The sequence below is a fragment of the Acipenser ruthenus genome, chromosome 9, assembly GCF_902713425.1.
Source record: "Acipenser ruthenus chromosome 9, fAciRut3.2 maternal haplotype, whole genome shotgun sequence".
Lineage (NCBI taxonomy): Eukaryota > Metazoa > Chordata > Actinopteri > Acipenseriformes > Acipenseridae > Acipenser > Acipenser ruthenus.
This window is the reverse complement of record NC_081197.1, coordinates 13,033,208-13,047,291: the sequence shown is the minus strand read 5'-3', so window position 1 is coordinate 13,047,291 and position 14,084 is coordinate 13,033,208. Positions and strand designations below refer to the sequence as shown.

At 39.2% G+C, this 14,084-nt stretch overlaps 1 protein-coding gene across 1 annotated transcript in view; it reads right to left on the bottom strand.

Annotated features, from left to right (window-relative positions):
* Positions 1 to 1,181: 1,181 nt before the first annotated feature.
* LOC117973018 (mitochondrial disaggregase-like) overlaps positions 1,182 to 14,084 on the bottom strand; it is a 53,624-nt gene continuing 40,721 nt past the window's right edge. Inside the window, exons 8-16 of the mRNA XM_059031183.1 lie at positions 11,145 to 11,222; positions 8,388 to 8,443; positions 7,852 to 7,896; positions 6,495 to 6,656; positions 3,962 to 4,118; positions 3,775 to 3,848; positions 3,435 to 3,554; positions 2,754 to 2,858; positions 1,182 to 2,357 (exon numbers count right to left, since the gene is read on the bottom strand). Of these exons, the coding sequence (XP_058887166.1) occupies positions 2,115 to 2,357; positions 2,754 to 2,858; positions 3,435 to 3,554; positions 3,775 to 3,848; positions 3,962 to 4,118; positions 6,495 to 6,656; positions 7,852 to 7,896; positions 8,388 to 8,443; positions 11,145 to 11,222 (1,040 nt within the window). The 3' untranslated portion in view covers positions 1,182 to 2,114. The remainder of the gene's footprint in view (positions 2,358 to 2,753; positions 2,859 to 3,434; positions 3,555 to 3,774; positions 3,849 to 3,961; positions 4,119 to 6,494; positions 6,657 to 7,851; positions 7,897 to 8,387; positions 8,444 to 11,144; positions 11,223 to 14,084) is intronic.

Here is a 14,084-nt window from a genome sequence, read left to right as displayed (position 1 = left end):
AGTAACACTCAAACATGATTGAGAAATCAGCCGTTTGTGTTCCCAGGTGATGAAAAACAACACAACCAACAGTTCATGCAAGTCTTCCTGTGTTTGAGTTTTCCACTCTTTTTGTTGTGGTGTTCAACCTGACAAAAAACAACTATGCCTGCTTTGAAAAATGACGTGTCAATGTCTTTTTAAAGACAGCACACGGACGACAGGCCTAAGATGCCTGGAATTACTTTGGAGCTTTCCAACATCACCGATATACATGATAGATACATTTGATCATATGATATGCAACGGGGTTCAAAGCAGCGGAAGTGCACATTTACACCAATAGAATCGGTCACTACTTGAGATCTCTGATATACAACCTGCCGTCTGGAAAGACCTCAGACAGCTGGTCCCTTCACATGTTAATGGCTGGTTGGGGGCTTGGTGTCTTTGTATCTGCAATGGAAACCTTCCTCACTGGGCTTGTGGTTTGATTCCTGCCCAGTTTAGCAGAAAACCAAAGGGCTCAGTTGAGTCTCGGCTCAGTTCCTAGCTGGCAGGAGTCCATGTCTTAAAATCCACCATCAGACAGAAGGAGGCCAAATGGACAGTCTGCAGTACATTCACTGTAGAGACCAGCACCTTCACGATCACTGTGATTCATAAACATGTTAGAATGAGGTAATTTGCATGCAACCTCGTAACTGCGCATGTCACTGTGTGATTCGACTGTTGCCTGCCTGGATACTTGTCATGAAAGCAGCACTACAAGCACTTTGCCTGTACCTTCTATCCATGAATGCTAAGTCCATTGAACTGCATGTGATCCTGTCCGTCATGAAATGAAAAAGATGTGTTCTGTAATATTTTATGTCCTATGACGTGTTGTCGCTTTGTACCATTTTGCTGTATCCTGATTAACACCCCAGCATTCTGTTAATATGAAGTATAACTGTAGGTGCACCATGGACTTTGCTTATACTCCCAGATCGCTCTCATTTGCTATATTGGGAGAATGATGTACAATACTGTACATTTACAGAAAAATAATGAGCAAGTTATGAAAGAACGCACACAGTTGATATTCAGCTCACTGTTTGATTCCAGCTCTGTACAGTGTTGTTCTGTGTTGTTACCCAATCCAAGCTAGTGACAGTATTTTATTGATTCCTTTTGATAGAAAAAAAGACAGCAATGCACAGTTTCAGTCATTTGAACATTGTATTTGATACTGTACTGTATATATTGAGATAATGTTCCTTTCTTTTAAGCTGAAACATCCAACCTATTTTATTTCAGTAGGATAATAAATAAAAGAAGATCTCACTAGTTGCAATACATACCAGGATATGCAATTGTAATGAGATTTTACTGACCTACAGAAAAAAAAACTGAAGCAAATTGCAGGATGGTCCACACATGTAATATATAGAATTCTAATGGGAGTAGAATATCCATAACCACGAGAATGTGCATAAGCCTGAATGCTTGTAATTCATTCAGATCTTGATCCCCCTTTCAATTGTTGTTTAATACTCAGTCTTATGCCTGAATATTTATCCTGGGTGAGATCACATAAGTTAGTTGAAATATTTTCTCACATTTCTTCACAAAACATGTATTTCTGTATTCTTTGCTGCACCCTCACTTACAGTTTGAATGCCCCGACCCCTGTAAATGGCAAACCACATTTAGAAAAGCATTAAAAAACTCAAAATGACCCCCACGTTTTACCCAGTAATTATTTAATATTAGGCGTTCTGATGTGTGGATTTTACCTGATAAAGCCACATTTCTACTACCCCAAAATCTTCAAAAATGTAACCAGAACCCCTTGCTGTAACACACGAATAAGTGCAAGAATTTAAATACAAAATAAAGTTTTCATATTTTTTGTTTAAATAACTTCAACGTATTACACTCTTATAATTCCGAATGATGATCCTTGTGACAAACCATTAAAGCAGAGCTGTTGTGGTGATGTCACCAGAACCCCCCTTGATGAAATGCATTCCAAACTGGTATTCTGTGTTCTATGTATTACTTTCCTCACAAGACAATTGTAAACTGCTGTTCATGCATTTGTGGCCTTGACGATGTGATGTGGCTCCCCGGCTGTGGTGTAGGGGAGGAGGTCAGAGAGAGAAGGCCAGTTCCTCTGGGATGAGTGGGGGCCTGATGTCCAGTTTGCGGGCAGTACTGTCCTCTCCAACAATCTCCAGACGCAGGGCTGGGCTCCGGGCCTCTCTCTCGCTGTCCCCCCCACCCCACAGGCCACAGCGGTCACTCTCATCGACGGAGAGGCGGAGCGTGCAGCCGTGGGGGAGGAGCTCCTGCTCATGTGCAGCAGCTAATTGGTTCACAACTCGCCGTTCCACCTAAAGAGCAGAGGGGGTTATTTATCCAGAATTTTTAAATATCTTTTTATAAGGTTTATTGCTACATTATAAAATCATTAACTCAAACAATCAAAGAGCACCCTATCACATCTGATTTTGCCAATAGTGTAAGCTTATGAAATAATCAACTGTATAACCTTTCTTTGGATAATTCCTGCTTATAAACTCCCTCACATACCTCTAGTATCCCCCTGGTAGTTTAATCAATGAATCCTTGTTGTGAGCCAACTTCTATCCTAACAGGGGTTGTCCCAAGTCAAAGTGGTTAGATTGAAATTAACAGAACTGATTTCAACACTTTCAACTGGAACCCAGTGGCTTCATAGAGCCTCTCTCTCACCTCTACCCCAGCCCAGCCCCCTTCTTCCTGGATACCTCGTGTTTGATGGAGCGTGCCCCGTAGTGAAGGTTGTATCCCCCTGCTAGCACATCCATCACCTCCCGGTCCCACAGCAGGGTGATGTTGTGTCTCTGCTTCGCCTGTGAGGGGGCACAGGAACGACGCTTAGTTCAGGACACATTTCTATTTATAAAACCCTTGATCACAGCTTACATGAATATAAAAAAAAAAAAACAAGAGCTTGTAACTTACAAATGTGTTTTTTCATGTGCTTTTGCACTGCACACTGTAGCTTTAAATTAAAATATATATATATATATATATATATATATATATATATATATATATATATATATATATATATAATTTCTTTTTTTGAAATGACAAAACAGTGGACATATTGCAGCAACTTTGAATTATATTTCACCAGTGAATAAATATGTTAACTGTACTTCTTGATTCTTTAGGAGTGACTGTGTGCTGTGCTCTACCTATGTGTGTGTATATATAAACTAAAGCTGTTCATTTTTCTGCCAGGAGACGGCTTTCAAAATAAATTAAGGGAAGTAAAAAAAGAAAAACAACAACAAAATACTGAATCTGAATCTGAAGGTGTTTATACATGCACGTTGTTTAGTAGTCATGAAATTGGGTCTTCATCTCTAGCAAGCTATTTGCTAGAGATGCTAGTTGCTAAGTTACTAAAAGCCCTTTACCTTTTTTGCCCAGAAGTTCAACTCCTTGTTGACCAGCTGGATCAGTTCAGAGTGGCAGAATGGCAGGAAGTAAACAATCTCGTTGATCCGACCTAAAAACTCATCCCTCCGGAAATGAGCCTGGGAACAGGAAAAGAGGTGACCCACGATGTTGGTGTTATTCGGTATCATTCAGTTCACAGAATAGACAGAAGAACAGCACCATTTGTAAAGCAATGATCAACATTTATGGAAAATCTTAGTGTCACATTCTCCAGTCTTGGACTTTCTTTCAATAAAGCTGCCACTTTAGAAATATCTAAGAGATTAACAAATAAACAATGTTAAAGCCAGTACTTACCTTCAATATGGGACGAATGACCTTCTCCTTGAACTGTTTCGATATGGTGATTTTGTCACCAATCTGAACATCATCTACACAAAAGAAAACGAAAGTCAAATTGTGGTAAATGCCGCACAGTGAAACAGTGCTGTAAATGGTGAACTTCGTGACGTTTCGAGTGAAATACAGCATGTTGAGAGCTCACCTAGATTCTCCGCTATCCTCCTTCTGCTCAGCTCCTGGACCTCCTGCCTCAGCTGCAATGCATGTTGAGCGATCTCATCACTCGCCACATTCGACGTCATGATGAAGATGGCATCTTTACATTCAATGGTTTTCCCTTTACCATCCGTCAGCCTGCCCTAGGAAGGGTGAGAAAGTCCTTTGTTTAAATGCTGGTGCTATTGTAAATGCGATGTATTACTAATAAATACAGACACACAGACGCATCAGTCATCTGATTATTAAACTGAGATCACCTTACAATACAATACCAGAGTATAAGGATGTTAAAAACACCTTATTAGAAACACCTGAATACAAACCATTGTAGGAATTCAGGCAGCAAATCTCTACTGTACTGCAAATTAAATGATAAACAAAAAGTGCCTAAAATAAAACAGAACACACAACATCTTTTACAAAACCTTTGCCCCAAGTCTTGCTAAATCAATACAGTACTGTATATGACAGTCTCTGCTCTGTATTTATAAATAAATCACTTCAGGTCAATACAGCTGTAGTGATATTAAACAACAGTCTTGCCCAGGTTTTATTTATCTCACAATCTCTTATTCTCTGGCTGCTTGTGATTAATACTTAGGCACGACCCCGTCTGTCTGGCAAGCCTGCCGCTGCGGTATCGATTTCCCATTTCCTTTTATTTTTTAAGATCTATGCACAACCTTTAAAAGAAGAGGTGGTGTTATTAATCCTTAAAATGTTCTGTTATTAAGGGAGTGCTCTCCAAGGACGAGGTGGATGTCATAGAAACAGAAGAGAGCAGAGTACAGAGGCACAGCACGGCCTGCCTTAGCTGTCAGCACCTCCGTTCCCCACTTAGCTGTTTTAGCTCATGCTTAGCTGTCACACCCTTATTTAATCTGAACCAGTTGGGAGCAGGTCTTCTTCATATTAGCGATCTGTTTTGAGTACTGATCAGAATCGGTACCATACTAAAAACTGTTTTATGTTTTTCGTTTTTATATTTTGTGAAGTCCAGGTACTTTGCACCACTTGTTAGAATCCGACGGTGGATAAAATAAACATAGAACAAAGAGTATCCGCTCTCAGGATTGGTTCACCAAAATATCTGGAACTTTTATCTGTGCAACATCGAGGTTAAAAAGTGAACAAGTCAAATCAAGGTTCCGGTGCCATGCACCTTCATCAGGATTTCCAAAACAGAGAAGTCACATTTTATATAGAAATGAGTAATTAGTACAATTACAATTAGAGTCCACTGTAAATGTTGTAAACAGGCATCATAGAATTATGATATTGATGTTTAGTTTCTACATCTGCTGTCAGCATTCATTTCATTATGACAGCATGTGTCGGATTATGGACCAGCTGTATTACTCTGGGCTTTTGAAAGGCCTGGGTAAGACTTTCCACCATGTACCGTCTCTGAGGAACAATGTCAATATCTCGGTTATTCCCTGGCATGTACACTTTGAGAGATGCACCCAGGACCATTTAAGTGTCTCTAGAAACTCTTTGTTTTGGGGTAGTGGGAGGTTTTCAGAAATCTTGACGGATTCTTTCTGTTTATTATTTTATTTTTAAAGAATGAGAACAGCTGACCTGGTCTAAGAAAGGGAAAATCATCTGATTTATTGAAATGAAGACAAGTTTATGCTACAGGATGCTTTGAAAACACCTACACAGAATACATATCCTGAGATGTGTTTCCAAGGATGCACAATCACGTTTTATCAGGGTACTGGGAATTCAGGACTGTTTTTAAATTAAATTTGCCAGGGCAAATAAATCTGAGCCAGGCCAGACTCTGACCTTTGGAACTTGACATGGGCACCTGGGTGAACCCTGTCCTGCTCTCCGTTAGTGTCCTGGGATCTTTAATGTCCACAAAGAATATAGTGGGGTTTAATGTCTAATTCCAAGGGCAGAACCTTCAAAAGCACAGTGCCCCTTGACAATATGTGCACCTCACTGGGGCACTAACATCCCTCTACCCTGCTACCCATGTGTTTTTTTTCCCCCATCCATTAACTGCACCAATCAGGCTCAATTCACTATCCATTATATACAGGGATGACAAAGTTTGTTATTGTGGACTGGTTAATTATATTCTTGATACTATGCAAAACTCTTTGTGATTATGAAGGTTATGAATAAATAGAGACCTGGGAAACCAGGATGCCTCTGATTTGTCTACAACAAGTTTACATTGTTCTAGTGGGATATGTGACCCTTCTCCAAAATGTCCGTAGATCCAGAGAAAGGTCTGTTTATCAGAATGGTTCCTTATGAAGCATCAGTCATTTGTACAGTCTTGGATAATATATATACACCTGCCAAGAGTCTACTACTAGCACTGGAACAAAGTGGGTCAGATCTGCTGTCTTGTCTATTTTTGTAAACGAAACCGATTTGTTCAACAGCTGTTTCTGCTCCACACCTGGATCCCTTCGAATACTGACTTTTTGTCCCCTAGAAATCGTTTACACCGTGGCTAAATCAGAACCTCTGCTGTCTTTGTGTCTGCGCTGTACCTCATCGAAGAGCTGCAGCATGACTGTGAGAACGTCTGGATGGGCCTTGTCCACCTCGTCAAACAGCACCACTGCGTTTGGACACTGCTTCAGCTTCTTGGTCAACTGACCCCCTTCTTCGTGGCCCACGTAGCCTGGCGGGGAGCCGATAAACTTGGCCACCTGGAGCGAGCAGCCAGGGGAGAAACAGGTAACAGGGGAATCAAGGATGAAAACAAGCAGAAAACCAAATAGAACAAAAAATAACTTGTAAGCAGATACTGTATGTGGAGCACTGGGTTAAAGCACTAGCCTCTCACCACCATGCAGTGATGAGGCACTCTCGCAATAAGGGATAGCTAACACTGCCATGGTTTGTGTTATCCCTGCTTTACTTTTAAGAATTCAAAAAAGACAATTATGGGAAGATCAACTTGGAAAGACAAATAGACAAGACAGATAAATACTGATATATTATATTAGGGCTGCCAATTACATCGCAGTTAACTTCTGTGATTAATACGTTAATTTTTTTGGAGATAATTTTTTTTAACGCAAGTTAATCTTACTCCTCTGTCTTGACCCTCTTTGCATACCGTAATTCATTTCCTGCGGCACCATTTTAATACACTCAAGTGCATGCCAGGATTGAATGAGTGTAGTCATCGTTTGAATATAAAATTAGTCGCAGAACCGCATTATGTAGCAAAGCACTCAAGGACTTGTGAATGGGACGTTGTTTTTTGTTTTTTTTTATTAATTCTGACAGTTCATTGGATAGAAAGAGGGTTACTTGTAAAGTGAGCTCCAGTATCACAGAAGTGCATCTAGTCTGCTGTACCACCTGCGTGCTAAACATGCTTTCACTTTTCAGAATACACTTTCTAGTCGTACTTTTGCTGCAGACAACAACAATACAACAACAAATGAAACCCGTTAGCTTCGACAGAGTACTCCTTTAGAAATTCAGGATCACTGCAAGCCCATGAATCAAGCTCAGTACAATACTATAAGTATAACCAGTGCTGTTGGATAGCTACCGACTGTAGACCCATTAACATTGTAGCTTTGTTTTATTTCAATAACCACATTTATTTTAAACAACATTTTTTACAATTATGGAGGATATAACTGTTGCTAAGTAAATGTTTTGTATTATTTAGGCAATTTCAAGTTAATAAAAGAGAATTCAAAATATATATATATATAGGAAAGTAAAGAAAACTGATAATTGTAAATGCAGTAATGTGAGTAATAAACTGACTCCATTGTGAGTTAGTAGTTGGTTCAAACAATTTAACAACAAATGCTGGATTGTAAATAAATATAAAATTATAGAAGTAGGACCAACAAAGAGGATCCAGAATTTATTACTAACTTCATGTTTGTCTTGGAATTCTGACATGTCCATTCGGATGAACCCCTGAAAAATATAAACACAGTGATAATCCCCAGTGGGTAAACTGGACCACTCCACCCAATGATGTACACCTCCACAGCACTGACATGCTGAAAACACTGCACAAGGTAAACAGGTCACAGAACATTTACCCAGGGTTTTTCAGGCAGTGTTACTGTTCAGAGTTCAGTTAGCATTAGGCTTGGTTTTAACTGGGTGTCCCCTAGTGTTCAATAAGCAAACTGTCTTTAAACAGGGGTGTTGCTGGCTAGATTTGAGTTTAAGAGTCATTCAGTTAGCACTTGGACGAAAGATCCACTACAGCCAGCTTGAATTCAGACCGTTCCAACACATACACTGTATATATTTGGTGGTATAACTTAAATCTGGACAATTATGGGCCTAACCTAGAATTCCCTGTAACAAAATGATCTTTCTAGATCAGGTTTGCTGGGAAGTAGTTCTTGGGATCTGGTATTAAATCATTAAATGCAGGGGCTTGTGGAGTTCCATACCTTTTTGGCATCCTTGTGCATGTACCTGGCCACCTGCTTCGCTAGTTCTGTTTTACCTGAGGGGAAAAATAAAAAGACATAGTATTCAGTAGGCCACATGCACTTTAAGGATTTTGATCAATCAAATCAAGTTTCAGTACACAAAACCCTTTTGAACTATTTTAGAGAGGGTTTGTGAACTTATTCTCATGTTTCAAAGATCTGATTAACCTCAGAGAATGTTCATATTGTGAAGAGAGCCCTTTCTTTCTATAGACCTTATTATGTCATCAATATCTATTCAAAGTTCTCAAAAGGACCTACTATATACACTAAGAGCAGTGTCTTCACACACCACTCAACACAGCAGACTAGCAAACTTGACCTTGTGACAATTTATGATTCCACCCCCCATACAAGACACTATACAATTGGTTCAGTAGGGTTGTTTTTTTGCACCGTACTACCGATACTGAAAGAGCTCAATTACAATTGCAACATTACATAATTGAATGGTGGCAGCTACAGCATGTAGAGAAAACATCATAAAAGTCACACAGTCCTCTGTTACTCTTTCATGTGCAGTTTGAAGGCAGCACGATGACTATCTGAAAGGGTCTTTATAAAATAGCTATAGATGTTCAATGTGCAGTATGTCACAGCGAGTGCCTATTGACCTGTCTCTGACTTGTCTTGACATCTCACAGAGCCCTCTTAAAAAAAATCACACACAAACATACCCCAGTTTAGCGGTAAAGATAGGAAAGAATAAGAAAGTAACACAGCATCCAAGCCTGCTTCTTCTTTTGCACTACTGCAAATGTAGTTACTGCATGAGCATGCCAATTTTTATATGCAGAAGTGAAGTGAGCCCAGACTGCACTGAAGGATACTGCTCCCTGCCAGGACTGCTGTAATGAAGAGGCTATCAGTCACAGAGCCTTCAGTTCTGTCACAGAGCTGTTCTGCAGAACAGTAAATGTAAAATATTCTCCTTATAAATTTTAATATACATATAGGGAAAGAGGCTTACTGTTGCCTAGCTGTTAAATATTCATATTCTCTGGCAGGTTGCGCACAAGTCGCTGCAGGCAAGGAGAATATGAAAGCCTGGCAATTTCCATAATTTTTGTGCCTCCCAGTACAAACAAACAGCTTAACAAGCTGGGGAAACAATTAACCCTTTGAGGCACAGAGTGTGTGTGTGTGTGTGTGTGTCCACCCATTCACCTGTTTCTATCTTCCTTATTTCTGTCACCTCCAGCATTTGGACAAAAAAAACATACCAGGTATATAAGACACTATTGTGTAAATGGTTTTGCCCTTACTTGATTCATTCATTCATCATGCAGTTCCCTGACATGCTTTCTTTCAAAGCTGTATCTCCACGTTAGAAGCTTTAGCTTACTTTTACAGAGGGCTCATATCAGGCCTAGGTTGTCAGGTGTTTCAGTATGTTTAGTATCTCCTTGACACATAACTGTAGTGTTAATGGACTGAAATCATTTCCAGTATTGTGTGTTATCGATGTTGTCCAACTAAAGCAGCAGCATGTGAAGTACTGTTCATGCTGGCTAGCTTTCAGAACAGTTACTGGAAGTGTGTGTGTGTGTGTGTGTGTGATGGAGGCAAGGAACTCTCTCTTAAATCAAGTAATTTAGATACAGAAATTGGTAAAAGAACATTTGGTTATTTCGCTCTCTTGTTACGACCTCCAAAAAAAGAGTTAAAATTTAGAGGCCGATACCTCTGCTGTAATCTAAACAAAGGATTTAGGATGATGTAAAGGAATTTGTTATTCTAATGACATACAGTACTGTTAATCTCTTATCGGTAATTCATTAAAATGGATGTTGTGTATGATATGTGTGATGGAGATGCTTGTGTTTTTCATGTATTTTACAGGACTCAACAAAAAGAGATGTTTTATTTCAAGTGACTTCCTAGGTAACAGTTGAAAAAAAAACAATGACAACTAATAGTTTGGGGATATCGATTCCTGTAAAAAAAAAAAACATCCGACAAAATAAAAATTGGACAGATATTCTCCCCCTTGTAAAGTGTTAAAATCGACCCTGAATTGAAAATACTAATGACGGACATTGTTGAGCAATTTTAGATTTTTTTTTTGTTTTTAGTTTCTAAAAAACAGTAATTTTGGGCTTAATTTGAAGCAAGTACAAAATCAAAAGAACAATAGTTCTTATAGGCTGAGAAACTACCATGAGTCAACTACCACGACCAAACCTTATTGGAAAACTAAGATTGTCTAAATGCAATTCAATTCATGTTTCTGTTCAGACCTAGACACTAACACCATGTGCAAAACACAATTTTACAATCTGTTGACAGATTAGGACAAATAATCAGTCAAAGATTGGACATTGTTTTTGCTATTGGTCTTGTAATTCCTGTTCTCCTTGTTGATGAATCAAAACATGCAGTAAATGAAGACAGATCTTCATGAAACGCGGCAAACTTGTTGAGATGAACTAGGGAATGTAATGTTTCAACTCTATAGCACAACATTTTATTCACGCCACTAATAGTTCTGTTGCAATAAAAACTGTGCTGTTACTTGATAGATTTATACCATTAGAATTGTTTTATTCCTTACGTAAATGCACTTGTTAAAAATAGGTTCCTAAAACAGGAGCTGAATTGGGCCTACTGCTTTGTATTAGTCATGTAGCAGGCAGTTAATAAATCCACAAATAAATACATTATAGCTGAAATAAATTAACGGTGTCAGAGAGCTGGGTGGTTAATCCAAGTTACCAATTCCAGATGACCCCAGGAAAAGGAAGACTAAGGGATGCTCTTCGTCGTACCAGCCGTTCTCCTTTCTCCGGATGGCTGCCAGGAAAGAGAGAGAGAGAGACAGGATCAGAAACACAAAAAAACAGCCCTCAATAACTGAATACATCAATGACACAGGAGCGCGGATAATTATCGCAGAGTCTACATGATGTTCTGACTGCTTTCTGCCTCCACTCTCAGTCATTCGGACCATTAGCCTGCCGTAATTTCATTAGCCAGCCCGGCGCTGGAGAAACCAAATCGAGTTAGCATGGATCCAGGAGAGCAGCCCGGGGAGAAGGGTTCGGATAACGCTGCGTTGTCCTGGCAACCAACTTGGAAAAAAAGCACAGGGCAGCAATGGCAGGGTAAAGGGGAACAAAAACACGAAAACAAAAAAAGAAATAAAATCACAGAGGCACTTAGATCTGTACTGCTGCCAACCACAATTTGTTTTTTGGTTGCTTTAAAGATATATTGTCTGTTTTATTTGACACAAGGTGAAAGGCTGTGGTTTATGTGCTTTATATCAGATCCCTTGCAAAATGTATTAGTTTGAAATGTTAATGTTTCTACATATAAATAAAGCAAGTAATAATGCAGTCTAGAAGATAAAAAAAAACTGACCCTCAAAAGGTGTTGGGGCGAATATTATTACTATTTTTAACAAATAAACCACTTGCAATATGTAGTACACACTTAACGATACGCAAATAGCATCCCTGACGCATGCAGATTTTAAGACATAGTAGGAGTTCGCTTGGCAGAAGCATCAGTAAGCATTTTAACAGGATAGGTTTTTTACAAATATTCGGCAAGTTTCACAGACCCAGATTAACACTATTCTCGGACTACCTTACCTATGGTAACATTAGGTAGTTCAGGATTAGTGCTAACCAGGGTCTGTGAAACCAGCCAATGAAGACCGACAGTTATGCCTTTTTCTTCTACTTTGTCACAATCCTCTCTTGCAGCTGACTGCCTTCCTTACTGTGGATAATAATATCGTGTTTGTACTGAATGTAACTTCGGTTTTCATTGACTGCTTAACATATGCCACCTCTGGGACAATGTAGCGCTTTATTTCAGAGGCTTGCTGTAGTGAAATCTGAATTAGTCATGTTAAGGTTTATTGAGGAGACAATGGTGACTGGGCCCAGTTTCAAGTGTACATTGGTCAGAGTGGCTGGAGGATCCTGTGTAGAGGGCAGGAATATCCTCAAAGGTTGTGGTGGGTGGGTTGGCCTATAGTATTGTCACTGGAATATGAAACGTGTCACGTCTGGGTCACTGATTTGATTTCAGTGTGGTGTGTTTCATTATTTAGGTTTTGCTCACAGTTCCTTGAGTGCTTACGGATGTCCCTGAGAGGTATTTTATGAACAATAGGGATTGCGCAGCAATATATCTTCAAAGGTGTTGTGAGCGTATCTTTATTTACAAATAAAGCAGGTAAGCTCTTATGAAGGTCTATAAAATACTGACAAGTCGTCTTGACTTCTTTATTTGTCATGTTCTCGGAAGGAGATGGGCACAGTGTATTGCAATATACAAATTACAAATCAGTCAGGTATGTTTTAACATGCCCAGTTGTAATGTGTGTATCCTCAAAGTGGCCCGGTGAAAACTTCTTAGTAGAATCTCTTACTTTAATCACAAACGGCTTTCCCTCTGCTGTTCAATACAAAAACTACTGCTTTAAGTGACCGAGATGAAGGTATAGAGCAGCCATCTCCTCCATGGTGCCCTGCTCCCATTAGAGCCCCTAATATTTTTTTTTCCCCCAGTTAGAATTCCATCTAACACATGCTGTGCATTCTTGCACGGTTGAAACTGGCATACAGGTGAATGACACATGCTGGGATGAATTATAAATACGGCACTATTATCCTTAGACTATAGCCTCTTCAACAACAACAACAAAGACATATCTATGATCTTGTATATTATGAGATGTTTCAAATGAAAGAAAACGTATTAAGAACACAGATCAGATACTGAACCAAACAAATAAACAAATTCTAAATTACCGTAGGATAGATTTGCTTGATTTCGTTACGCAATATTTTTAAGTTTAAGTTTATGACCCTATATTTACAAAACATGTATACAAGTGAGCTCAAATGAAGAAAGGTGCCACTGTAGCAGGTGAATATCCTAATATTTTACACTAAAAGTACATTTAGCTAAATCAAATGTATCCTTGTTGATATCTTTTATTTTTTGTACTTGTACTAAAAACAGAATGTACAACTCATAATGGAATTCTAAATGAAAGTTAATAAATTTAGTGACAAACGCTTCAACTTCAAGTCTTTTTCAATGTCATTTTGAAGACACTGAAAAAGACTTCTAGTCAAAATGTCTATCAATGAACTTATTCAGTTTCTTTTAGTATTTCCAAATTCAGCGCTATTGAGTGTTTGATAGTTATGCATGAAATTGTACTGGAAACAAATTAAAAATCCAAGTGTTTTTTTTATTTCAGGGTAGTGAAGTCAAATTCTTCCACCAACTGACACACACATTGAGGTAGTGTTTGAGTGGCGTCCACCTGTCACTGCACACGTGCTGTACCTGTCAAGTGGATAATCAAAGGACCTTCGATTATCAGTGCTGTGAAACTGGAAACTTTCATCATCCCCAGAAATTCACTCAAAGATAATTAGGACAATGCAGATCAGTGGTCCAACAGAAAAACCATAGCATTCACTTGACAAGACATTCAAATCCACAATTAACAGAAATGATATAGAAGTCAACCTCGTCAGCGTGTTTTCAGGAAGAGCACGGTGCCCTGTGGGGATGATCTTTTGAATCTTAACTGTGAGGTATACGAGAGGGACCGCTCCCCTCCCCCACCCCACCTCCACCAACATCCATCCAAACTCAATTCCACTGCTCCTGGGGCAAAGGACA